The sequence below is a fragment of the Aythya ferina genome (assembly GCF_964211825.1).
Source record: "Aythya ferina genome assembly, chromosome: 4".
NCBI classification, from domain to species: domain Eukaryota; kingdom Metazoa; phylum Chordata; class Aves; order Anseriformes; family Anatidae; genus Aythya; species Aythya ferina.
In genome coordinates this window covers 46701704-46727397 of record NC_140300.1, presented here as the reverse complement: position 1 = coordinate 46727397, position 25694 = coordinate 46701704, and the positions used below count along the sequence as shown (strand labels likewise).

Sequence of the window (25694 nt, the reverse complement as noted above, 5' to 3'; positions counted from 1 at the left end):
GTTCAAGGACTTTTTACCTTCAAGGCAGGACAAGCTCTGATTTGCAGTATCTGCTGTACAGGAATGTTGGGTGTGTTCCTTTTATTGTGATATGAAATGAACAGAAACCTGTTGTGGAATGCAATTTAGTATGTATACTGAAGGATCACCTTAAAATTGCATATACTGTGGAAGTCATTTTCATTGCCCTTGCCAAATACACTTTCCAGTTGTAATAAACAGTCATTCCTAGTGTTTAACATTTGATGAACCTCCTATGAACTTACTGGGAAAAGTAAACATTTTCTTAAAAACAACTACCCATTTCTAATACCTAAGGGGAACTTAGAGAAAAAAGTTCATTCCCTGACTCCAAACACTTGCTGTTGTTCCGTTTGGTTAATCTTTTTATAAGCATCCACATATTTTGACTTAAACGAGTAATTAAAAAAAAAATACATCTGCAAACATGATGTCCTTTAATTATGGCTGACCACATCCTCTATTCAGAACAACTGCACTTGTGTTGACTGTTTAGTTCTTGTAAACAACTGTCTGTCAAGCAAGAACTAGAGCTTTGTGTACAGAACAACAAAATCCTTCTATAAATCATAAATGTAACAGATGCAAGTGCGTTTCCTGTATGAATTTTGGGTGTGTATATAAATGAGGTGATTAATAATCACAGTAGCCCAATTTGCAGTAAGAGCTAACGTTCCGTCTGCTATGTCTAAATGCTTACTGAACAGTAAGCTTGTGGTTATAGGATTTTTTTCATTGACTTGTTTGTGCACTGAGACTTTACATTACTGCTTGTCCAACAATAATATTCCTCCATTTAGATGATAATTTCATATCTAAAGCATAATTTGGATTGTTCTGTTGCAAATCTTCCCTTGACTTGAAGAGTAAACTTTTCCCCATTTCAGCCTACAGCACGTATGCATACAGGACTTGCATGCTTTCAAAGCTTCAGTGAAATAAGTTAATTTGAATTGGTATTCTTTTAGTTCTACCTTTCCACAAACATTCAGCTAAATATTGGGGCCAAGGATTTCTGTGCATTAGATTTGAGTTTTGGTCTGAACTGAAAAAAATAGTTTATTTATAATGAGATCATAATACTCAGAAAAGCATTTTTTTTTTCTCTCTCAGTATTTGATATATAACATAATTTATAAGACTTCCCTTGTAGGAAGGAATTGCAGGTTTAAGATGGTATTCATCAAAATAGGACATTCCAGAGAATAACATGTAATGAATAAAAATATACCAAGGGTTATTATAAGGGTTTATAAGGCTATCAAGGGTTTACAAAGGGTTTATTTATTCAAGTGTTAAAAAAAAAACTTATTCAGCTTTCTAGTCTTCCATTCAAATATCTTTGTATGCCCAGGAAATAATATTTTAGTCCAAAGTGTCGCTATGAACAAAAGTACACTACTATCTTAATCACTATTTGAGCACAAGAGAAACAGAGAGATTCTTTTTCTTATGGCTCTTCTTGCACGGAGTGAAGAGAGCTCACTGTAAATTTACTTTAAAGTCTTATTTAGAAGAGAGGGATTTATAAACAAGAAGCTAGTGCTTACAAAGGATTAAGGTTTTGGGAGTAGTTATGGTTTAGATATTAAACTTTCACAAATATACTTTATAGGAACAAAACCCCAAGGATTACATACCTTAAGTTAGTTTGCATATCAGCAATAATCTGAAAACAGGAACAACAACAACAAAAAAGACAAATTATTTGACGGAAGGACTGCAGATGAAAACTGACATAGCGATTTGACTTTGAAACTTTCTATGTCATGGAGATAGTTTGTGCCATGACTTGTTCTGTCCTTCTAGGCCTGATTCATTGCAGCACTGTGTTTGCTTTTAAATGCTCTTTGTTCAGCTCAGTATGTCAGGACACACGTTCAACATAAATCTGAGCGTTTGGCTACTGAGTCAAAATACATCTGAGTCACAAGAGATCTTACATTTCTTTGGGTCTTCTGTCTAGAATCTTTTATCATTCAGTACTATGGCCACAAGTAAGCAAATATGGTAAAAACCCACGGCAAAGGTAGAAAGGTATCAAAATTGACTCCTCTTGTAACTACTAGCAGTCTGAGTCTGCAAGCTTTATGGATTCTAGGGCGAGCAGACATTGTACATGTCATGGTTTGAGACCTCTGCATTTGCCAGAGATACTGGTGATGCAGTTTCAAGTAGAATGGCCTGTCTCCTCTCCTTAACTGAAAGAAAGAATAAATCAGTGAAGTTCTTGCCCAAAAGAATGCAAGAGTCACGGAGTTATTTTGTAGTAATACCATCAGAGGATTTTGGTAATTTTGTAATTTTGTACTGGTTATGAATTCCTGATGAAATACTGTGTGCTGCTTCACTGAGACTTATCCAGATACACTGAAAAATTCAGTAACTCCATGCAGCCAAATCCAAGAAGGATACTTTGTGTAGGCACTTCATAAGAGTAGGAGACACTACAGTTCCCACAACGAAGTGCACTGTGTGGAAGGCCTTATCGTGAATACAATACTGTGAGCTTTAATTTTCTTCTTTTTGCCACCTTCTAATTTTCTAAATGAGTTAGTGTGGATTATTTCTGATACATGTGAACACAGGAAAAAGCAAAATGTATTTTTGTACATATATACACACGTATATACATATGTGTTTACAGATAATTAACGTAGGAAGAGAATAAAGTAAATCAGTAAAGTTTTTTTGAAAATGGCTTCCAGAAATTATTGTTATCGATGTCATCCTCTGAGAGTTCACGAACTTGCTCTAGGTAGGTGTCAGTTTTGGCTTCAGATAAGTGATTCTCTCTCCTATGCCATGTATTTCAAAGGGTGTGAAGGTGCACAGGCTTCAGGCAAAAAGCTGTGATTTGCAGGAAGAAAGCTGATGATTAGTGACATCCTGTGCAATTTTCATGCAGCCAATTTCCTTGAGAGCACGTCCCAGTTGTTTCCATCACCATTACAATTCTGTGAACGGCACAGAAACTCTGTTTGGGGGAATATGTGGGACTTTTCCAAATATATTTTATCTCAACACTGTCAGCTAACCTGAGGAAATGTTAGGCTGCTCCCAACACTACTTTTATTTGTCTTTATTCCTTTGTTCACGCTTGTGACAGGACAAGACAGACAGGAAGCAATCCATTCACTTTCCCTTGTGACCTTTCTCCTGTTGGAGATTATGGAAACAAGAGTAGAAATGGTGTACAACTTAAAGACCATTTAAAAAAACTACTGATGTAGAGTTTGGAAAGCCTTCCCTGGATACTCAGAAAGTAAGGGTCTCACTGAGATAAAAGGAAAGGCCTGGATGCATATGAAGAGAGGCTTAGACGAGAAAAATTAGGGAGCTTGCGGGAGGCTCTGTTGTCCTGTGTCAATATGTATAGGTACCTTAAAGGAGGCTGTAGCGAGGTGGGGGTTGGTCTGTTCTCCCACATGGCTGGTGACAGGACGATGGGAAACGGGCTGAAGTTGCGCCAGGGGAGGTTTAGGTTGGATATTAGGAAGAACTTTACCGAAAGGGTTGTTAGACATTGGAATGGGCTGCCCAGGGAAGTGGTTAAGTCAACATCCCTGGAGGTCTTTAAAAAATGGCTAGATGTAGAGCTTAGTGATGTGGTTTAGTGGAGGACTGGTTAGTGTTAGGTCAGAGGTTGGACTAGGTGATCTTGGAGGTCTCTTCCAACATAGGTGATTCTGTGATTCTGTATTTAATAGCAACTTCAGCAAAAGCAGCAAGTGCTGCAATGGGCAGGAACTGCCCCAGCCTTCCTGGCTTATATCTCTGTCACATGCAGGTTAACATGATTGCCTTACTACATGGCTTTGGCAGCCTAAATGGGTCACCTGCCTTTCCTCCTTCTTTTTCTTTGCTGGATGCAAGAGACAGATCCTGGAACCTGCTTTGGTGGTTGCCCACCAGCCCAGATACTGAGCATCCTTGCTTGACACACTTTCACAAAAGGATTAGCTTTCTTGTACTATTTACATGAGCACAAGTAAGTTTATTCTTTTCAGATAGGCAATGATTTGTAGATGGTTTTTGGAGTCACTACTGCATCTATTTATGGGAGAAGAGAAAGAAAGAGTTACTATTATGCCAAAAAGCTTCTGTGTCCTCAGGGCAAACTCTTTCTGAGCTGGATATCTGCTCTTCCTCTAGCTTATAATGATGGTAATAGGAGGGCTACCTGTGATTATAAATGAATAAAATAGCCTTTCTTCATTGTGTTACAGGAATGTGCATGTACTTCTAGTTTTAATAGCATACTTCTGAATCTGTTCTTATATAATAATAATAAAAGCTGTAAGGATATTTCATTAGAAGATATATGTTATTTCCTTCGAAGTACTGATTGTCGTTGATTTTGGGAGGAAGGGAGATTCCTCTGAATTCTTTTTTGTTGTTACAGAGTGCCTTCGAGCCTGATGAAACCATACTGATATTTAATAGTTTCTCCAAATTGTGCCAACTGATGAATGGGTTTTCACTCAGGAACTTCTTGACAATGTTTCCTTCAAGAAAAGAAGTGAAAAAAGGGATTTCTTCTGCAGAGAGGGAATTTTCTGTAGACACATTATTCACTACTTGTAAATGTCCTGTCCTGCCAAGTATTTGACTCACTTGTTTTTGTTGTTCCAGTCTTAACTCAGTGGTTGAATTGTTAAACATGAAATTCATCACTCTTGGCAGCAGCAACCTAACAAAATTACATCTTTCTTCTCTGACTGGAGAGGGGCAGTACCAGGACCTTGACAGTCAGTGCCTATGAGGCAGGACCTTTGAGGAAGGCTTTGCTTAGATTGCAGGTGGTGCTTAAGAGCTTCTCTGGTGTAGTGGTAGGCGAGTGCTGTTTTGTTCTGAATGGTTGATCCTTGAAGCAGATTCTGTGCAAGGGAATAGCACATGGATAGCAGCAGAAGATGAAAGGCTGTAACATACTGTTTAATATCCAGAGTTTTGCTCTTCATCTGTCTAAAATACTTATGGATTCTTCAGATAAAATGCTGAGTATCTAATAAATGTTTATTGTATCCCTTCTCTCATGGAGCTTGTGATACCAAGGAATTGCCATTATGCTTACTTTAAAGATTTGATGAGGCTGTGAGGCAGCTTCCATGGTATGAAATTCCTGGGGCCAGAGCGAACCTAATAATGTTTGTGTTAGTGGCCACTGTGCTTTTGGTTGTGATGGTTTAGCTGTTGGAGGTCTTCACTGTGAATAAGCTTGTGGTTAAAGAAAAATGGAAAGGAGAAATGTTCTTCTTTAGAAAGATCAGTTCTTGTTTATGATGCAGCCACATACACAGTCATGCTGACATAACAAGGAGCTGCTGCTGCCAGATGCTTTCCGCCATGAAGCTGTGGCCTAAATTATATGCTAAGGAAATACATGTCAGAACAAGAAATGGATCACAGGTATTTAAGTTAGGCTGCACGCTACTTCATCCTGTAGGTCTTAGCTTCAGCTGGGTAATTTCAAATTCACATGTTGCAGGGTTTTATTCAGATTTGCTGCTTCACTGATGGGTGCTGCCTTGTATGTTCCATGTATGTGTCATACACTTTTTTCTTTGGGAAAGGAGGTAGCTTTGATTCCTTCAACAGGGCATAACTTGTGTTCTGAGTTCAATAATGTGAATTTTACTCCCTAGGTTTCTTCCAGAGGCCTATTGTTAAATATAATTGTCAGGGCTGGATACTTCTGTGAAGACTTCATATTATTTCCTACTTCTTTTCCAAGCCAGTATCTTAAACTGTTGCCTAAATTTGGTCTATTTGCCTTTCTTTCACACTTGTAAACACCTTAGGGAATTTCTATAAGGTGTTTGTTTTGATAGAGTCAAGTACACACACAGAAATACAATATAAACAGACCTACTGAAAATTCTTTTTGATCCAACACTAATTGTCGTCCTTGGCTGTTCTACAGGGTAGCAGAAATCCTAAGTTTTCTGCTCTGGTTTTCATCCTCAATCATTTTTATTAACAGTAAAGACACAACTCTTGGCGCTATCTTGGTTTTAAGCATCTTTATTCATATTAAAGTAAATTGAAATTGTTTCCTGGGCACAGAAACAAAAGCTGTAGAGTGTTTTGTTTACAAGAGGAATCACATTGAAATAAGAACCTTGTTGAGATGTTTTTCAAAATCTGTCTTCAGGAGAATTATGCATCTTCAGGCATAAAAATAAAAAGGTGGTCTCAAGCCTAAAATATTGAATCAAGGATGCATGGGACAGAAAAAAACTTTGAGAAAACTGAGTGAAACAGTAAATTGGATAAAATTCCAACAGATCACTTTAGTCAAAGGAAGGAGTACCATTTTTGCTGTCCTTTTCTGTCCAAAAGATTTAACTAACAAATGTAATACTTATTAGCAAGTAAAAGGAATGTAGAGTATATTTTTAATTAACGTTTATATTTAAGTTTATCAATTGAAATTTCATAAAGGCTATTATGTCATAAATTACAGCATGTAGTTTTACGATATTGATTATCTATGATAAGTTTTAACTATTTGATTTAAATTGACTAGGATTATTGGGAAATACATCATTAATCTTGATCTTTATTCAAAAAAGCTGTGCAATTTTACTGTTTCAGTTAATTTTTCTTCATGTTTGGTTTGCTATGAGAATGATGAGAAAGTGATGACAACTTTAATTGTGCTACTGTTAAGCATGATGATTCACCATTTCCTCATAATATTTTAACTCTGGCAAATGCCTACTGAATCCAGAATAACATAGACCGATGGATTAGTTTCTATGTATATATTGCTAAGTGTGCATGTTTGAGGTTGTGAAATGTGAAAATAGATTCTAGATCAACAGATTTTCATCCGGAATTCATCTGTTTGATTTGCAAACAAAAGTTGTCAGTATAGGTGAGACACTGTAGTAAATTCATCATCTGGAAACAAAATAGAAGAATTTTTTTCTTCAGGTACTAGTTCTACCATTTGTGCCTTACTTTATTTTTCCCCTTAGCAAAACCCCGCACTTTCAAACCAGGAAATGTGCCTGCTAACAAATACAACATTGTGGAGAAAAACAGGAAGAAAAAATGTAATTTTTTTTGACCAGCTGAATTACAGTGTCACAGCACTATTTTGAAACTTGCTGAGTAGTATGTTTTGCCACGAGCAAATATTTAAATTATAGACCAGAATCTGTTGCTTTATTATCATAACCTAATAGAGGTATCAACATGTTATTTTTTTTTAATACGGGCATTGGATAGAAGAGGGAAAGAAATACTTCAGCGTTTTGAACTCCACATTCATCCAGAATGGGAAGCAACCATTTCACTCACACTATTGAAAATATGATTAGAAAAGGAAGATGAATATACACTAAAGTTACTAATACCACTACATTAGATTTATGTTTTGTGTTATCTTTACAAGACTCACAGCTAAAAAACAGAACAGATCATTCTAGTCCCTGTAGTTCCTGAAGACAGAGACAAGCCCTTGAAGCAAAAAATAGGAAGGGTGTGGTGGTTTACTTCCATTTGCTGCCCCTTCAACCTCAGATTCAGCCAAAAGCAAAAATGTATGTATAACAAAACTGAGAGCACAGAAAGGAAAAAATATTTATTGGTATGAAATACAGCTATGGTAGGCATATGTATTTTAGAAAACTGCTACCTAGTATGCAGTGCTGCGAGGGTTATTTTATTAAATATTTTTTCTTGCCTAGCTGGAAATTCCTTATCAGTCTATTTCTGTGATCATTTTGAAAAGGTAAAGAAACACAACTGCTCTTACAAAGTATGTTTACACTTCACATTGGAGTACCAAGAGTGCCATTTAGACACTAAGTCTGCTGAGGAATTATATACGCATATTTATATTTTTACTTATATTAAATAGATATAATTTAAATTATTAAAATAAATTAATTTAAATTTAAGATTTAAATTAATTTATATATTAAATATTATAATTATATAGAGAGATATGTTGATCACAAAGCATGTTAGTTCACATATTGGAGGAACATCCAGTTCATCTTTCTTAACGTGATGTTCTCGGAAAATTCAGGAAGGGACCTCAGGAGGTCCCTAGTTTAACCTCCTGCTCATAGTAGGGTCAGCTCTGAGCTCAGGCTTTCAACCCTAAGTCAGGCAGTGAAAACCTCTGGCAGTGGGTACTGCATGGCCTCTCTGGGCAGCCTCCTCCAAAGCTTGACTGTGCTTATAGTGAATAAATTTTCCCCTCTTGCATGCACCACAGTTGAGGGCAGCAATGCACACATAACATTATGCATTTAACTGAAGATTCCTTGTCCTTCCTGTCTCCTAAATCAGCAATAGGTTCAAATCTTTACTCCTCCTTATGCAGTCCTTAGATAAATTGCCTTAGGATGTAACGTTTGTAGAGCTTTCTGCCTAGGTTTCCCTTTCTGCCTTTTTCTATTCTTTTGAAAAATGCAAATCAGTAAATAGTTTTTAAATGGATAGTAGAGTGAACAAAATCAGAAATCTCACTTTGCTCAAATTGCCTGCTGCTGAGTGCCCCTGAACCAGCAAGTGCAAGTTTGTCAGTAAGTTTGTGCTGCGGGAAAGTACAGAGATTTTTATAGTACTGAATTTCAGCATATAAGTACCTTTGATATTTTTCAGAATATTTTTTTTCTTAGGAGAGATACTTATAGCAATGTCAGATGTTACTACTGTTAAGTATTGTTTAACCAGAAACATAATTCGTAGCATTGTATGAAACATAACTGGTGCTTAATGGGGCCATGTTTTCACAGTCACTCTTTGTTCTGTTTCTAAAATTTTGTCCATCACTTAGTGAACTTCTTCAAAGAACAGGTATAGCAACATGCTATCTTTAAGGCTAGGAATGTAAGAAGTGGGAAAGCTGTCTTGTGGAAGGTTGTTTACACTTATCGCTGAAGAATAATTAGGCACTTTTTGACTCTTGTCATTTGTCTTATTAGGTAAACTGTGCATTGGAAACAAACTAGCCACTTATAAACTTTCCCAGCTATGTAACTTCATAAAGTACAATACTTTATCAAAGCAGATCCATTAAACCTCTGACTGGTACTCTTCTCTTGGCTTTGATTGCAGCACCACACAGAAGCACCTAGCCCATCATTGCTACCCCCGTCAGCTTTACCATTAGATGTATTAAACAATGCCGTTGCTGGATTTAGTACTGTGGAAGAACTTATCCGGTACCTTGAGCCAGATCGGTGGCAGCTGGATTTGGAAGACTTGTACAGGCCAACGTGGCAACTTCTTGGAAAGGCATATATTCATGGAAGAAAATCAAGAGGTAAATTACTTTTCTGTTTGGCCTTGCAGTTTTCTACAGGTTTGCTTTTTGATGAAGAAACAGTAATTAAGAGCATTCTTCAACCTCAAACATTTGATTCTAAGAAAGGAATACATTAGAGATCATTATTGTTAGCTATTCTTATGATCATGGTATCTGAGAAAGGACAATGGCTAAACATAGAGCTTAAAGGAACTTAACAGTATAAAGTAACAGAGTGAAAAAAATATAAGCAGAAAGGGTACCTTTCTGTAGGGCACTGAGAGCTCTTTCTTTTCCACAGAGTGGCAGGGCATCCTGGCTGAGTGATGTAATCTAGCTTTGTGGATTTCTTTTTTTATGGAGGATAACATTTTTGCTTTGATTGATACATTTACTGTATTGTATGAACAACTGTTTTGTTTTGTTTTTTTTTTTTTTTGTTAGAATTGTTCCAGTCCCTACATCACGTGAACTAAATATTTATCTTTGGTGATACCTCATGAAGTCACTGTCCTTGTCCAGTTTGACCATAGAGATTTCAACTTCATTAATCACATGTAAAATAGATTATGTATTTTGAGAGTTGTGGAGCTGTTTCTTGTTCAGCAACTCATTTTCTTCCATCTACATTTGACATTTTTGCATTTTCCACAACATGTGATCCAGATGCTGCCCACTATTTCATCTTTATGGATTCCATGTGCATGGATAGCACACAGACAATACCTCCTTCCTTGCTCACCACACAGCAAGAAAATGATGACAAACGGGAGTAACTGAACAGAGTCCTCTCTTGGCAAATGTAGACTAGATTATTGTCTGATCAGCAAGAAAAGGGAGGGGATGAAACCTTTCGTAACTCAAATTTAATTTTCTGACAGCTGATTCTTGGATCAGAGCCTAAAAATCAGTCCTTCATCCCTACCTCTGTTGCTACAGCTATGCACACAACAACTAAATCAAGAGTCAAAGAGGAGGAAGTCTCTGTAAAAGCTTCCAGCAGTGGACTATGTCTTTCAGATAGTCATTTAATGCTTTCCTAATTAAAGGGTTTCCGTATTTACCAAATGTATGCCATGAGCATACAGTAAGTGGGAGAAAAACAAAATGTAATCTGTGAAACCTTACATAAACTAAAATGCAGGTGTTGGATAACATCTATATAGACAAAAATGACTCCCTGCAAGACATATCTTTGAAAGAAACTATCAGAGTAAATCTTTTAAAGACTTCTAATTAGACGCTGAAATAGGTTTTTCAACTGAATAAACATATCACGCTATTGCCACATTCATCTTGAAGAGACCACCCTCAGACTGCATTACTGTGTAATTTAATAGCTTGGGGCAGAAAATATGTCCAGTTGAGATGACATAATATTAACTGCTAGGTCTATTCAATTGATAGGGAAAGCAAACTATTTATTTGTCTTGTTTTGTTTTGTTTGTTATTCCTTTCAGTGGCATGTTTGCTGTATTTTAAAACTTTCTTAAGAAATGTTTGGGAGAAGTGCATGCCCTATTTTTTTTTTTTTGTGTTTGTTTTGTTTTGTTTTCTTCCTTATTCCTAATTATAGGAAATTACTTTCCTATAGTTAAATATAAGGTTTTTTTGTTTGTTTGTTTGTTTGTTTTTGCAATATTTCAGTGTAAAAAACAAATTACTGTACTGGTTAACTGATAAATACCAGTTTACATCTAGATCAGATGAAAGTCTAATTGAAAGTGTGTGTTATTTTATGCAGAGAATAGTATTGTCCTCTATTCCTACTTAATAATTTGTATGAAAAACTATATTTAGATAACCTAAATTCCACAGAACTTCTACGTCTGATGTTTTCTCTGGATAAAATGTTTCCAAAAACTTATAGCCAGGAAAGAAGAAGCACCAAGCTTTGATGTCTAAGTATAGTCCTGAATTCTTTTATAATATTAAACATACTTTAAAATAAAATATATATTACAGTGCAAAAAAATGATTGCATCGCTTCCCACAGAAATATTTGCATAATCATCAGGCCATATTCTGCATTTTTTTTACGAAGAACAGAGACAAAATACAACCATGGTACTTAGTAGATATTTTTCTAGCATAAACGTTAAGTGATTTTTATTCTGTACTCCTTGTTTGCAGTCCAAAAATTGCATGGGAACCAATTTTGTAAAATCCCTGTGCTATTGTAGGAGCCAGTAAGAAGGTACACTCCCAAGAACATCTCCAAGATGCTTCAGAACTCAAACCATTCTGTTACTATCTGTGCCCACACACAAGTGTTGCAACCATGATTTCCACCTGGAAAAAATAAAAATAAAAACTCGGGAGAAGAAGGGTTCACTGTGGTACTAGATACAAGTCCAAGAAGATGCTAGACAGTTGCACTTACATTTTTCTCTGCTCCCCCCTTGTTGCTCCCCTTATTTTTATGTTAGTGTTTTCCATTCATGTGCTACTTCAGAACCTTCCATTCCTCCTGAGCTAGTGCTGAACAAAAGAACTTTGACTGTTCTGTCAAACGTGATACATGAGTGGAAGCCAAGTTGAAAGAGTGTTTAAATGTTCACATTATAACAGGTACTGTAACTCAGTGCACTTGGGAAATCCACATAACCTTTTATTGTGGTTAAGTAAACACTTTTAAGGGAATATATACATTCTCTCATCTAGCTTCATGCCCACAGTGTGTTAAAATAAATTTTGGACAGACAGATACTCTTTGAAAAAATAACAGCTTCATTCACACACTTCAAAGAAGTGATTATATAAGCACTAGATAAATTTGCCACAGACCTTTTAATAGAATTGAATTACATAAGGTAGGGCAAGGGTTCATTGTAAGGTATAATAGCAATATACCTTTATACACTATAAAGCATGGCAACAAAATATGACATTTTTCATATCTCCTGAAGCCCATCGTTACAACAACAGATGCTAAAAGTTAGTGGCCAAGAGCTGAATGAGTTCTTGCACAGAATCTTTTTTAAAATTTGGGCCTGTAGGTCTGAGGGGGGTCCATTAAAATTCATTCCAATTCTGGGGCAAAATGTGCAATACACTTCCTGCTTATTTTAACACATTGCCCTTTTCTCTATTATATTACTGTATCTAGTTCCAGGAAATTGATGCATTCTTTTTCTGTTGTGAAAAGACAGGAGTTATCAGGAAAGCTGAATGCCACACAGGCATCCCTCTCCTGTGGATCAGCTGCCTTGCTGGAAAAAAGGCAGCAGTGCCCAACTTCTCCTTTCAGCTTCTCATGGTGAAGGGCCAACCAGAAGTTGTGCTGGATACATAAGCGTAGCCTCTTGAAGTTCACTGTACCAGGCAACTTCAGCCTCTGTAGAAATCTACCAGTAGAAAGCATAACAGAATTAGCATTTCTCTTGTGTACGAGGCATTTTATCCTCATTCAGACAATTCACTTCTTACACATTTGAAAATGTAACAGGAGAAAGTTCTCCATTCCACAGTCCTAGATTAATGGAGGTAGGCATGTCCATCCTCTAAATGACTCAGCCTGGAGCTATTAGTTGATCAGAAGAACTTAAATCATCTTTAATTTCTCACAGCAGATCTCTCCCCAGTAAGTTTTGTCTCTCTTTTTCCCTGCTCCCCTCTCAGCTTTCTCCAAGGAATGCTCTTGCAGTGTGGGAGGCAGAGTGGTGCCCTATCAGTAACTTTATTGGACTTATTACACACTCCTCACTTTTAAAAATCAGATTGTTTATTTAGGAGCCTATGTTAACCTGATAGTGATGGAATGAAGTGCACCAGCTTGGCATTCACTGTAAATGTCAGCAGAGAAAAGGCTTCAGTGTGTTTAACTTACCCTTCACCACAGTAAACCCTGACTTATGGGTGCCAGTGTATGGATATGGTCTGTGAAGAAAATATTTGAAGAAACATGGAACGAAATTGCTGCCCAAAGATCTGCTCCTGAGACAGTACCTGTGAGCATGTCTACTCAGGAAGTGCATCTTCTAAATTCTACTCCCTATGTGTTTAAATAGAGCTGATAGACTGAAGTTTCGAGAGGCAGGAGACCTTTTCTCCATTAACACTAGTGACAGGACCCGTGGGAACGGGGTTAAGCTGAGGCAGGGGAAATTTAGGCTGGACGTCAGGAGGGGGTTCTTCACAGAGAGGGTGGTTGCACACTGGAACAGGCTCCCCAGGGAAGTGGTCACTGCACCGAGCCTGTCTGAATTTAAGAAGAGATTGGACTGTGAACTTAGGCACATGGTCTGAACTTTTGGGTAGACCTGTGCGGTGTCAAGAGTTGGACTTGATGATCCTTAAGGGTCCCTTCCAACTCAGGATATTCTATGATTCTATGATTCTAAGTTCTCCTTGGTGATCTATGGGCTCTTCACATGGTTAGTACAGGGGAAAAAAAGGTATTTCTCCAAAGGGTCATTCAGATCAGGAACATATTTCAGCTTTATTTGATAGCATTTTATTTATGAACTATTAGCAATAACTACAAAGGATTTCTGAAATAATGTTACTGGTTAATATGATTTTTAAACTGCCCTGTGTTATTTTATATTCCTAGCTTATTCTTGAGTTAGTTCAGAAGCAGCTGGCTTCAAACTCTCTGCTCTTTCAAGACATATATTTTCACAGTCTCAAAAGCCGTATCACCATAGGGTTTCAGTTTTTTTCTTTTTGCTCAGGAAGATAAAATCATACTAACCAGTTGGAATGCACATGTGAACTGGACACTACTTCTGTTCCTTAACGGTGATAGGTTTGGAAAGAAGTGGTTCAGATGAAATATGCCACATCATGATAATTTTAGTCTGGCTTTTTCGAAAGAAATTAAGTTGCACTGATTTTCACAAAGCTAAAAGATGTAGGGTTTTTTTTTTCACTAAACCAATCCCAATTTTTTTCAGTCTTAAATGCCTCTTTCAAGGTTTGTTATTTCTAGGCTATGCAGCTAAGGGGAACCTAAAGTAGTGTGCCCTCTTTCTGATCTTTTAATGAACTAACAGTTTGGATATAGTGAAAGTCTAGCATGATACAGTGGAACCAGATTATAGGGAAACTGGTGCCATATATGAATAACTTTATTTTGTATTGCAAGGGAGGTGCCTAGAAAGAGGAGCAATATTTTAAGACACATGAAATGAAGGCAAAGCCTAAAAAGCAACAGAAATTCATATATACGTTACTATGAAGGAGAAGGGGTCCTCTGAAAAATGGTGTATACTAAGATTAGTAACACATACTTGGACAGTTATTTGTTCTCTATACAGTATTCAGTGGTGATGATATAACTTCTTAAATTTCTTTGTCCACAGAAGTGAGAAAGTATTTATATCCAAGAGGTACTTAATTATACTTATACCACCCTTGAAAAAAAGTTGTAATTGACATTTTTTTAGTGGGGGAGAGGTTGGAACGGTTTATGCAAACTAACTCAAAAATGTGTTTGAAGTTTTGTAGTGTTCTTAAATGTCACGTGTGTTTCTCCAATCCATAATTAATATAGAATAGCAACACTCAAAAAACACTCAAAGCAGACAAAGCTTATTTTATTTAATGTGAACCAACCCCTCTAGAGTTATGAAATAATTGTTGAATACTCCTAAACAAAGATCTTTCAATTTAGGTTTCATATTATTCATACGACTGCAGTATTACACCCGTGTGCTGAACTTGTATGGCCTGCACAAAATTGAGTTTTCCTCAAGGGTTTTGCAGTGTTCAAGTTGGATTACCACCCATGAAGTTGTATTATGAATCAGAAAAGCACCCGTTTGTTTATCTCTTTGCAGTGGTTGATCTCAACCTCCTAAAGGAGGAAGTACGACTGTACAGTTGTACCCCTCGCAACTTCTCAGTGTCACTGAGGGAGGAGCTGAAGCGAACTGACACCATTTTCTGGCCACTGTGTCTTCTGGTTAAACGTTGTGGTGGAAACTGTGCCTGTTGTCATCAGAGTTGCAATGAGTGCCAATGTGTACCAACAAAAGTCACCAAAAAATATCATGAGGTATGCACTTTTTTTTTTTTTTTTTTAATTTGCATGTTTGGAAATACTAAAAGCAAATTAAATAATTTCTTTTTACTACAGGAATGTGCCAATATATATCTTAACATTGTGCTGCATTTATAGTAAATATATTTTTTTAAACTACTGTTAATGAGGAGTTACATAAAAAGAAAAGGTATCTTTCTTGTTAAAGTACTTTTCTGTGGAACTGTTAAGTCATTTCTGAGGTATTTGTTAACCGGTGCAGTTTGGATACATCACAACCACACCTCCTTGTTCAACTTTCTCTACTGGTAAATATAAACTCCAAGAAGGAAGAGGTATCTGTCTCATTTCTATTGTTATAAAGTTATAACTAAAATTATTCACAACTGAATTACCTAACAATTCATTTGGTTTAACTGTATTATTAGCCTTTAAAGTTAATGAAGTAGAAATATGAAACTGCAAGACTCTTTTCTTTGATACAAGCAAGCATCTGTTCAACATGTTTTAATCACTTTTGTGAAGGAATCGACGTAAAAGCAAAAATAAAAATTAGTGGGTGGAATAAATGTAGAAATTCAGCTGAGGAAAGCCAATTTCTTGCTTCCTGTCATCCTGTGTGCTTCCACTGCAGTCTAACTCATAGTCTAGGTGTCTGATAAAGCACTTGCTGTTCTCTTGATGCTTTCCTTCTTTTCCTTCAGGTTCTTCAGCTGAAGCCAAGGACTGGTGTTCGGGGATTGCATAAATCATTGACAGATGTACCCTTGGAACACCATGAGGAGTGTGACTGTGTGTGCAAAGGGAATACTGAAGGATAAACATGATTTAATTGTGCTCTTTTCTTTTGAAGCACATTCAATCAATGGCTGATTCTATTATGGGGCTTGTGCATTATCTCCTTCTGTAATCTCAGTTGTTTGCTTTGGGGATCTTCCATCTTCAAGATTTACAGTGAGCTCTAAAAAGAGGAGAAGCCAAGCTGGGATTATATGTTGTGTGACAGCTCTATTTGGAGGCCCAGTGAAATGATGGGAGAAAGGCATCAATGAGGGATTTAAAATATATGTATTGTTTTTGTCCCCCACAGTTTTTTTTTGACAATACATGGATTTATAATTTAGGAGAAAAATAAAGTTAGAAGGCTCACATCATGGAGACTTGATCCTGCAGGCTGGCTCATTTCTACAGCTCCAGTACATCTAGCCTCTGGCTGAAAACATCTGAAATCTTTCTTTGTGTTCAACAACTCCTATGTACTCAAAGCATTCTCTGTTTTATAAACTTGGTTTATAACAGACTGTCTTGTACCGAATTAAACTTAATTTGTCTAATGCTGGTAGGAAAGACTGGATTTTTCCATATGCTCTAGCAAAGCTCCTGCCTTTTAGAAAGAAGACTGGACAATAACATGAGCTAAGGAAGCAAACGTTGAAAAGAACAGCGCCTTTATTCTTACTACTATGGCCGATGATTTCTTGTTTGTTTGTTATTTTTTATCGTGTACATTTTTATACTCTCCTTTTGACGATATAACTATTTGCTTTTCTAAACTTGTTAAATATATCTATTTTTACCAAAGGTATTTAATATTCTTTTTTATTACAACCTAGATCAACTATTTTTTAGTTTTGTGAAACTTTAAAGCCAGATTTGTACAGTTGAAGGAACAGAGATGTGGTTAAAATGGGATAGGAGCACTATATTTTTACAGTTTGTTGCTACACAGTGAAAAAATACATTTTTTTTTTTTTTTTAACCTGGAAGCACAGTAATAATAAACAGAGATGTGTGGATGAAGCTCAAAGCTTTGTTAGCTCCGTGATACTGAATATACAAGAGAAAGACATTACTGTAAGTGGTTTCAGAAGCTGATGTTAATAATTCCCTCTCTCCATTCTGGCCTTTGTTCCAGTAGAAAAGAAATGAGCATAGATAGATGCATTCTGGCTTGTTTAACTGTTTAATTTCTTTTAAGTAGGACGATCTACGACATAAGAAGCTCAGTGATTTACAGCCTTCGTGATGCATCACGGTCATGGGAAGGCAGCCTTGTTAATGTTGAAGTGTATGGTTTTCCATTGACATTTATAGCTGTTTAAATTCTGTTCACTCACAGGATCATAACACTTTGGTACAGTTTGATGAAATACAGTTTTATTTCTTCTGTACTTTGTATCCTTTAACCAATACACTTATCCCACCCTATGCAAATTGAAAAGAAAACAGTAAAGTATTTTGCTTGTAAAATGCTTTAACATTATGCCTAGTTTATTTTTTTTTGACTATTGGATTTGCAGATTGTAATGAATCACCAAATAAAGTAATAATGCTAATTTTGGGAGAATATATGTTTGTGTGATTGCATATTTGTATCTGGTCAATACACAAAAATAGAAAAAAGTGAAGAGGGTGATTCTCTACTTAGTTTGAAAGTCAGTTAAAAAATGAAAGTCTTCTATTTTCAAGATTTTCACTTGTTTTATTGATTCTGCTTAACTCTGAGACAAAAAAAAAAAGAAAAAGAAAAAAAGGGGTGGGGGAGAATGTGGTGGTGTTTGTATAAACATTTAAAATGTTAAAAAGTGTGTGGATGAGAAGCCATCAGTTAGAATTAACATCTGTTATTGTTTCTATTATGAAAATGCATTTTGATGGTGGTTTTGCATGTTGGTATGACTTTCTGATACCAGTTCTGGAAAATTCTCAGGTGAAATCTGATTCTATCTTACTGGCCTATTTTACCTCACCCTTGGTCTCCTACTGAGTAAGACAAATATCTGGTGTAAATGCAGCATATAATTATCCAGTCTGAACATTAGCCCTATTTCAGAATGCAGATTGTGGGCACACAGGAAATGTGGTTTACTTGAATTTTGAGTCCCTGACCAGAATAAAGTGTTTTGAAGAGATTTTTTTTTTTTTTTTTTTTAGATTAATATTGTGATTTCTTTGTGATGTCAAAAGCTTTTTTAAAAAGCAATTTGGGATAAAAGCAGAAATTATAGCCTCTGGTACCATAATTCATTAGAAGAACTGAAAAATGTAATTCCCCTACAGAAATTTCTGCTGTAAGAAATGCAGGAGGTCTCATCCAGTCGGTTGGCTTGCTAGTGAAAGAAGGCATGGCATGCATTTTGGGGTAGGTATTTAGTGGAAGCAGAGGAATGGGCAGCTGCTGGAAGCATAGAGGATTTGGGGGCAATGTTTTCCAAAAGTGACAAGTATTTCTTTTATTGCCTCCTGCCTTTGGCTCGCTTCCTTCCTTGCCCATACTTCCTGTGCCAGTTTCCTTCCCAGCTGCTTGCTGTAGGCCCAATGATGCTGCATCTGAACTTGTTATCCCCATGCTCTTTACATCCCCATTCCCAGCACTCTCTCTAATGTGACCCAAAATCACCATCGCTCTTACTTGCCATTATTGTGCCAATCCCTACTGAGCTCTTTCCATCCTCAGCTCCATGTTGAAGCTGTGTCTTCTCAGTGCCACTGCTAGTCTAGTGCACTGTCTAGTGCATGGAGGACTATAGCAAGTCGTGTGTGAGACAGATGTGTGAGCTATAGGTTTTGGGACCTGCTGCCACCCCTGGAAAGGGATCATGGGCATGGAAAGAACATGGAAGCGCAGCACACCTGCCATGTGCTGGGGCACACTCTCGTTTTCCAGGACAGCTGGGACACATAGTGGATGCAGTTGTTTTAAAGGACAGGATTTGGGAAACCTGCTAACAAGCTAAGCAATGAAGGGTGAAGCTTTCCTGCTTTGTGCTACATTCTCTTTCCTGTTTAATAGAGCAGCTGCCGCCCCCCCGAGCATGGATAATTCACCCTGGGGGCCTGATGGCGGGGGGCCTTGCTGCACCCTGCCCCTGTGCAGCAAGCCGGCCGGGCTTGCCAGGGGCCTGCACCCAGAAAAGTCTCAAGAAGTTTTGAAGACGCCTTTCTGACAGCACAGGGACGCTGGTGTGGAAAAAAATAAAATTGGTAATTTCCAATAGTAGGCGGGAAGAGGTGGGACTAAGGTAAAATCAAAGGGGTGGTGGGGGTGTGGGCAGCAGGGCTGCACTGCCGCTGCTGCAGGCCTGGGTGGGCCAGGCCGGGCTGGGCCAGCGGCACTGGGGTAAATGCAGCAGAAGAGGGCAAGAGCAATGCTGCTGATGACTACAGTCTCCTGATGTACTTAAAATTCCTGTTATAACATTTTAGTTTCTTCCTCTGAAGATTTTGTTGCCTGAGGATGAAATTTTTCAGTCAGGTTTTTCTGAGGAGTGTAACTCCTCATGGCCTCAAGGTGAGCCAAGGTTTCTACATCCACAATTCCACAGAACATTCTGGAAGTGATCCTCTCAGGGTGTTTTTTTTTTTTTTTTTTACTGTAATTATTTATGTCTTGTTGTTTCTAAGCAAAAAAAAGACAGCAGAGAGGTAAAAAATAACTGAAGTTATTTATCTTGAATTGTGAACAAGCAAATAGTGGTGCCTCTTCCACAGTTATAGATCATCACAGCTAAGCACACAGGATGCCACGTGTGTAAGAAAAGACTGGCAAATGTGGATCAAAAGTTAATGATTTTAAATGTGAAATAGAGTAGTGGGCTTCAGTTTTACCTCTTTGTTTGGAATTTTTTAAATGATTGCTGCCTATTTTAGGCTATGAGTTGCTGAACTGTATTAATGTAAGCATCAGTGTTTGGGAGTAAAGAGGGAAATGACTGTTTCCAGTAGGCCTACAACAAAAACTGAGGCCAACAACGGAGCGGAATAAAGTAGCTCCTGTAAATAGACAAAATCCAAATAGTATAGTCTGTGTTTGTCGGTTGTATCATATTCACAATAAATGCCTTAGGCTAAAAGTAATTAATTCCCCCAGAGGAATAGGTAGGGAGTTGCCAACTGATGCTGAGCCTTGTTTTTACGGATTTTGTAGATATTTACATTCCTGGAACCTTTCTGTCAGCCTTTGTCAGCATGGGAGTGATGGGAAGCAGCACAAGAACTTTAGTCACCAAGGGCGTTAACTACAATCTGTTGGCTCTTAAACTCTTGTAAGTTTCCTTGCTCTTTGTCTGCCTGGTTGCACGGGCTTGCAACTCCTTTTCAGTGTAAGACGAGAAAAAATTATTTGTGGCTCATACAACAGAGTTCATGGAGGGGAAAGAAAGACAGGAGCACAAAGCTACCTTATTTAGCAGATATTGCATCAGTTGCTGTAAGCTGTTACCTTATTTTCTTTCTAATGGAGGACTGTGTTGAAGCTCTTAAATTTGCAATTCAGATACTACTGCTGCTCAGATATTTGCTGCTCAAATAGTCTCATTTCAATTGCAGCAAACTCTGGACATAAAAATTGGAAACATTTACTTTCTATTTGACTTCTAAAGATAGCATAGTAATGCTACTGTTCAAAGCTCTCTCATAAGATCATGCAGAAATTCTCAAAGAATGGTAATTGCAATATTCACATTCAAACCAGGCGGTGAAGCTAAGTAATCTAACCTACTTTTCTGGTGCTGTTTGGGACAATTTGATATTTAAATTAGCTTAGGTAAGTTTGCTCTTCGTTATAATTTTTATTATTCTCATGGGATGTTTCATCAAACAACTTGTCTTTCAAACTCATTTTATGCACCTTTCAAACCCAGTGGCAGTGTTTTTGTTTCTTTGTTATCTGCCAAAATCACAAAGGAAAAACATGACCACTTTTTCAGCATAAATTGGACAAAGCTGTTCAGAGAAGACATAGTTTGCCTATTGCTTCACTGAAGCTCACCTAAAATTTTAACAGAAAAATAAGTGTATAGCTAAGTCCTGCAAGAAAGGTGACGGGTTCTTGGAAAGTGTGATTCAGAGCACGTAAGCTAGATTCCTTCTCTGAATCATGCTCTGTGTCACTATTGAGCTTGTCTGTCTTCATTAAGTAGAGTCAAAGTCTGGCCCTCCCACTTGAGGCAGCTCTGTTAGATGTACGAAGTTAATCAAGGTGAACACCCCATTTACAGGCCTGTATTCAGAAGTGGGGGGAGGGAGGGACACCAACAAACAAAAACAACAACAATGACACTTCTCTTTCTCAAAGAGTCTCAAGACGTTTTGAAGCATGGAGTGGTTTTTCATATAGCTGATTTGGCAAGCTTTTATTCTGCCTAGTGAACAAAAGTCCAAAAGAAGTGACAGTTCAATACAACATGCCCATGCTGCCTTCCTGAGATTCTGCCACTCTGAAGACGTGTTCCACACAGCTTGGTTCTGACTAGAGTCTAAAAAAACTCACAGTATACTCTGCCTTTCTTTCACTGGGCAGTATCCCAGTAAGATAACAAGGTTAGCAATACATCTTGGTTATCTGTCTCACTTAGTCCTGCCTCAGTCATATCCATGCAGTATGCTTCAGAACCTCAGATAGCACCTACATCAGACTCATTTAAGAGAGGCCAGTGAAGGCCATGATGTTTGGGGAATATTGTTTTGAAGAATGGCAGTGATCAGTACAATTAGCATGTTTGTGAACTATCGACTGCATGAAAAACGAACAACACTGCTTTGTTTTAAAGGCTTCAGTTAGAGACTGACCAGAAGAAAATAATGTTTAAGCTTTGACTTCATTCCACAATTTCAGAAAAGAAGGGACAGTTCTTCCTCCTAACTAATTATTTTTTATTTTTTATCCTTGTGTCATAAACTGAGAATTTTCACTTCAAAATAGTGAAATAAACACATCTCTCTCTGTCCTCAGGTGTTAAAAGACTGGATCCCCCAAATTCCTTCTGCCTTCAGGGAGGTCTCTCTTTTGTTGTGACTATACTTTTCAATGAAGAAAAACAGGTGATCTGCCTACCAAATATCTTTATGCTTGTGTAGTTTGTGTAGTTCCTTAGAGATGTTAAGCAGTTTTTTTGTTGTTTGTTTTTGATATAGCTATGCTGAGGAGGTGCTAGGCAGAAACTGTTTTTTTTAGAGACTTCACAAAATTGTGAAGTCATAGCAGACTTTATACAGCTGAAGGGCATACAGAATCCAAAGCTAAATTTTCACCGCTGTTCTTCAGAAGGGATATGCCCCATAAGCCTTAAAAGAAGTCTGTTTTCCTGCGACCCACTTCTTACGTTGAAGCTATGCGTTGAAAGACAACGTATATCTGAGCTGTAAAAAAGCTTTTTCATCCAGAGGCTTAAGCAACCAGAGCTACAATTCACTCAGTAAGCCATAACAACAGTCTCATGCAATGTTACGCTGCGTAGTTAAATCTCACAGCTTAAGCACAAAATTTTGATATAAGCAGAAACAACAAGAATCAGAGGCAAAATAAACCTGCAAGTTCTCTTAGTTGTGCAATAAAATCACATCTTGGTTGTGGGTACAGGGTTGGAGGGGATCCTTTCTTGGCTGTTTTATGCCATCTGACTCTTTGGGGAACAGTGTGCATGTGTTGCTGAGAGATGTGAACTGTGTATGGTCCTTGGTCACAGGCTGGATTCTACTTAAAAAATGGTTCTGGATTACAGAGAAGTAGGAGTCTGATTGTGAGTATGAAAACAAGCAAAAGGTCTGTGTTGCTTTAGACCACTGTTCATCTACTTCAGCGCTGTTGTTTCCCAAAGTGTTCAAAAAGGGCAGATTAGTTAATTCACTACCAAAAAGGCAAGAAAATAGTGGAGAACAGATGATTTACACAGGAAAAACAAGAAACTTGCAGGTACCATGAAGTGTTCAATAAAAGCTGCAGTGTCATACAGGCTATTTATTTGGTGGAAGGATTGAAAAAAAAAAGCAAACAAACAAAAAATTACTAATCATTCTTTTACAAAGTGTTGTTACTATGCCATACATTCTTTCTTTCTATAAATGTTGTTATCTCTAAGGCATTGGTCAGGTCAGACAATCTTTTCTCATACATTTGGCATGGTCTCTTTTTCTTTCATCAGCTTCAGATACATTACCATTTTAGCAGTTTTCAAAGCTAAGTTTTTATCACTGCTAACCATGATTCAACCAGAAAGCATTAGAGACAACCCTGAAAGTGTAACTATTATCTGAATGGGGATGAGTTGTTAACACCTCAAATAAAAGAGACAAAATTATGGCCTAAACCACAGTGTAAATCTGTGGCTGTGAGGAATTCTTTTCAGACGCCTTAGCAATTTTACATTTCCAGCAGTTTAGCAATGTGGCATGTTAATGCCAGAGTAATATAGCTCCTTTTTTACTTGTAAAATTAATAATTTATTCCACGCAGTTTGTGAAACTAACCTAGAGAGCTCCATTAGAGAAGCTGATGACGTGCAGACTGACTGAGCAGGCAGTAAAATGGACTGAAAACTTGCTGAAGTGGCAGCCCCTGTGGTGGTGATCAGTGGTAGGAATCCAGTTGGAGGCTGGTAACTGGCAGGGTACCCCAGCCTCAGTGCTAGGTGGAGACCCCTTTGACACCTGTATTATAATGGGGCACAGCAAACCCTTAAAAAGTGTGCAGATGATGCAGAGCTGGGGAAGTGGTTGATGTAGCTGCCATCCTGGATGGATGGGACTATTGAGAAAGCTCATGAAGCTCAGCCAGGGTGATGTGCAAAGTCCTGCACCTGGGCAGGAACCAGGCACCAGCACATGCTGGGGGATGCTCAGTTGCAGAGCAGCTGGGGGAAATGATCTGGGGGTGCTGGTGTACAAAGAGTACTGAGCCAGGCTCTTTTCAGTGGTGCCCAGCTCCAGAACAAGAGGCTCTGGGCACAGACTGGAACAGAAGAGGCTCCCTCTAAATGCCAGGCAGCACTTGTGTACTGTGCAGGTGACAGCACTGGCACAGGCTGCCCAGAGAGGCGGTGGAGTCTCCTCCTTGGAGATCTTCAAAAGCCACCTGGACGTGGTCCTGGGCACCCTGCTGCATGAGCTGGGTTGGACCAAGTGGGCTCTGGGGATCTCATCCCACCTCTGGATTCTGTGATTAGCACACATGCAATTTCTCACCTAATACTGAGGTATTAAAATCATCATAGGACTAAGAATTAATAAGCATAGAGTTGAGTGTTTCCTTACGTCACGAAGGATATACCTAAGTGTCAAATTGCCCTGTAATGTTTATGATCTGATAAATATCAAATTCCTTTACTTCAGTTTTTCCTGAAATAGGCTTCTAAGGGTTCATATCTGCTTTGTTAATCATTACTTTCAAGTTAAAATCTCAAGATAAGGGTGTGAAATAATCTAATCCTACGTTATGTGATAGGAAAAGGCCTATATCTAGGCTAATATCCTGTGTGAAATCACACCTGTATTTTTCAAGTAAGATCAAGTTTCTTGTATAAGTGATAGCCTTTGAACTCTTACCAAATAGCTTACCTAATAGTCCTTCTGCATTTCAGTTTTGCTTCACGTTGTGCATAAGAATGTAGTTATTTTCCTCTTGAGCTTGTTAACTGGAGTTTGCCCTGACAAAAGGTACCTCATAAGCACGAACGGGGATACGGAGGTGCTAGTCCTTTAGGAAGTGACATCGCAGCAATGTTGTGGCATGTTGTCCGGGGGCAGTGATGCCAGGAACAGTGCCACACAGGACGACGATAACCATCAGCTCACAGATAGGCCAGTAAGTAAATACCCACAGGATGCAGGGCTGGGACCAGTGCCCCTTGGGAGCCCACTGTTGAAAGGAGCCACTTCTTTGAAGACAGACTTGTCCTCGTTAGGCAATTTGAGAGAATATGTAAAGGCAAGTGACATCATCTTAGTCTCTTCCTGGAAAAAAAAAAAAAAGGAATGAAGAGCTAGTTAAAATATTCTGATACTTAAAAATTCTTCTTGCCCTGTGGGAATGTTAAAGAACAAGTATTTATTTATTTAAGCAACGCTGCATTTCCCCTAACTCATGCTCCAGGGTGGCATTTAAGTCGGTAAGAGCAGCATTCTTTCCAGTGTGAAAGCAGTGAGCAAGATCCTCTATATAAATAATTTACTCTATAAAGTACCTGCATTAACATATCACCGCTATACTAACAACACTCGATCTTGTTGAGCCACTTTGTGTGGGGAGCAAAACCATTGCTTGAGATATGGTAGCTTAGATTTTAATTATTTTAAGTAGTTTTAAAGGATTTTAGAATTTTGGCTGCCCTCATAGTCTCCTTGAAGGTCACTCTGAGTGATGGCTGCAGTAAAAAATTTCTTCTCTGTGACCTGTGGGACAGTTTTAAGCACTGAGGTCATGAAATCACTCTTATATAAATGCAAGAGAAGAGGCCAGGCAAAGATTTATTTTTAAGTTTCAGGAAAATGGCTAAAGAAATGATTCCCAACTGGGATAAAGGGTACTTCCATGCCTTGGTTAGGATTATTTTACCTCTTAAAACTTAAATTTCCTTCCTTCTCATAGGAAAATGTAAAAGGGTTAAAATAAGGATCCTATAATCTAGTGTTTACCTTTAT

General features: G+C 37.9%; 1 protein-coding gene across 2 annotated transcripts in view; it reads left to right on the top strand.

Annotated features, from left to right (window-relative positions):
* Positions 1–17627, top strand: part of PDGFC (platelet derived growth factor C) — a 119902-nt gene extending 102275 nt beyond the window's left edge. For both annotated transcript variants that reach the window (XM_084518126.1, XM_084518127.1), the window contains exons 5-7: positions 9103–9310; positions 15076–15293; positions 15983–17627. In XM_084518126.1, the coding sequence (XP_084374252.1) occupies positions 9103–9310; positions 15076–15293; positions 15983–16099 (543 nt within the window). In that variant the 3' untranslated portion in view covers positions 16100–17627. The remainder of the gene's footprint in view (positions 1–9102; positions 9311–15075; positions 15294–15982) is intronic.
* The last annotated feature ends 8067 nt before the right edge of the window (positions 17628–25694 follow it).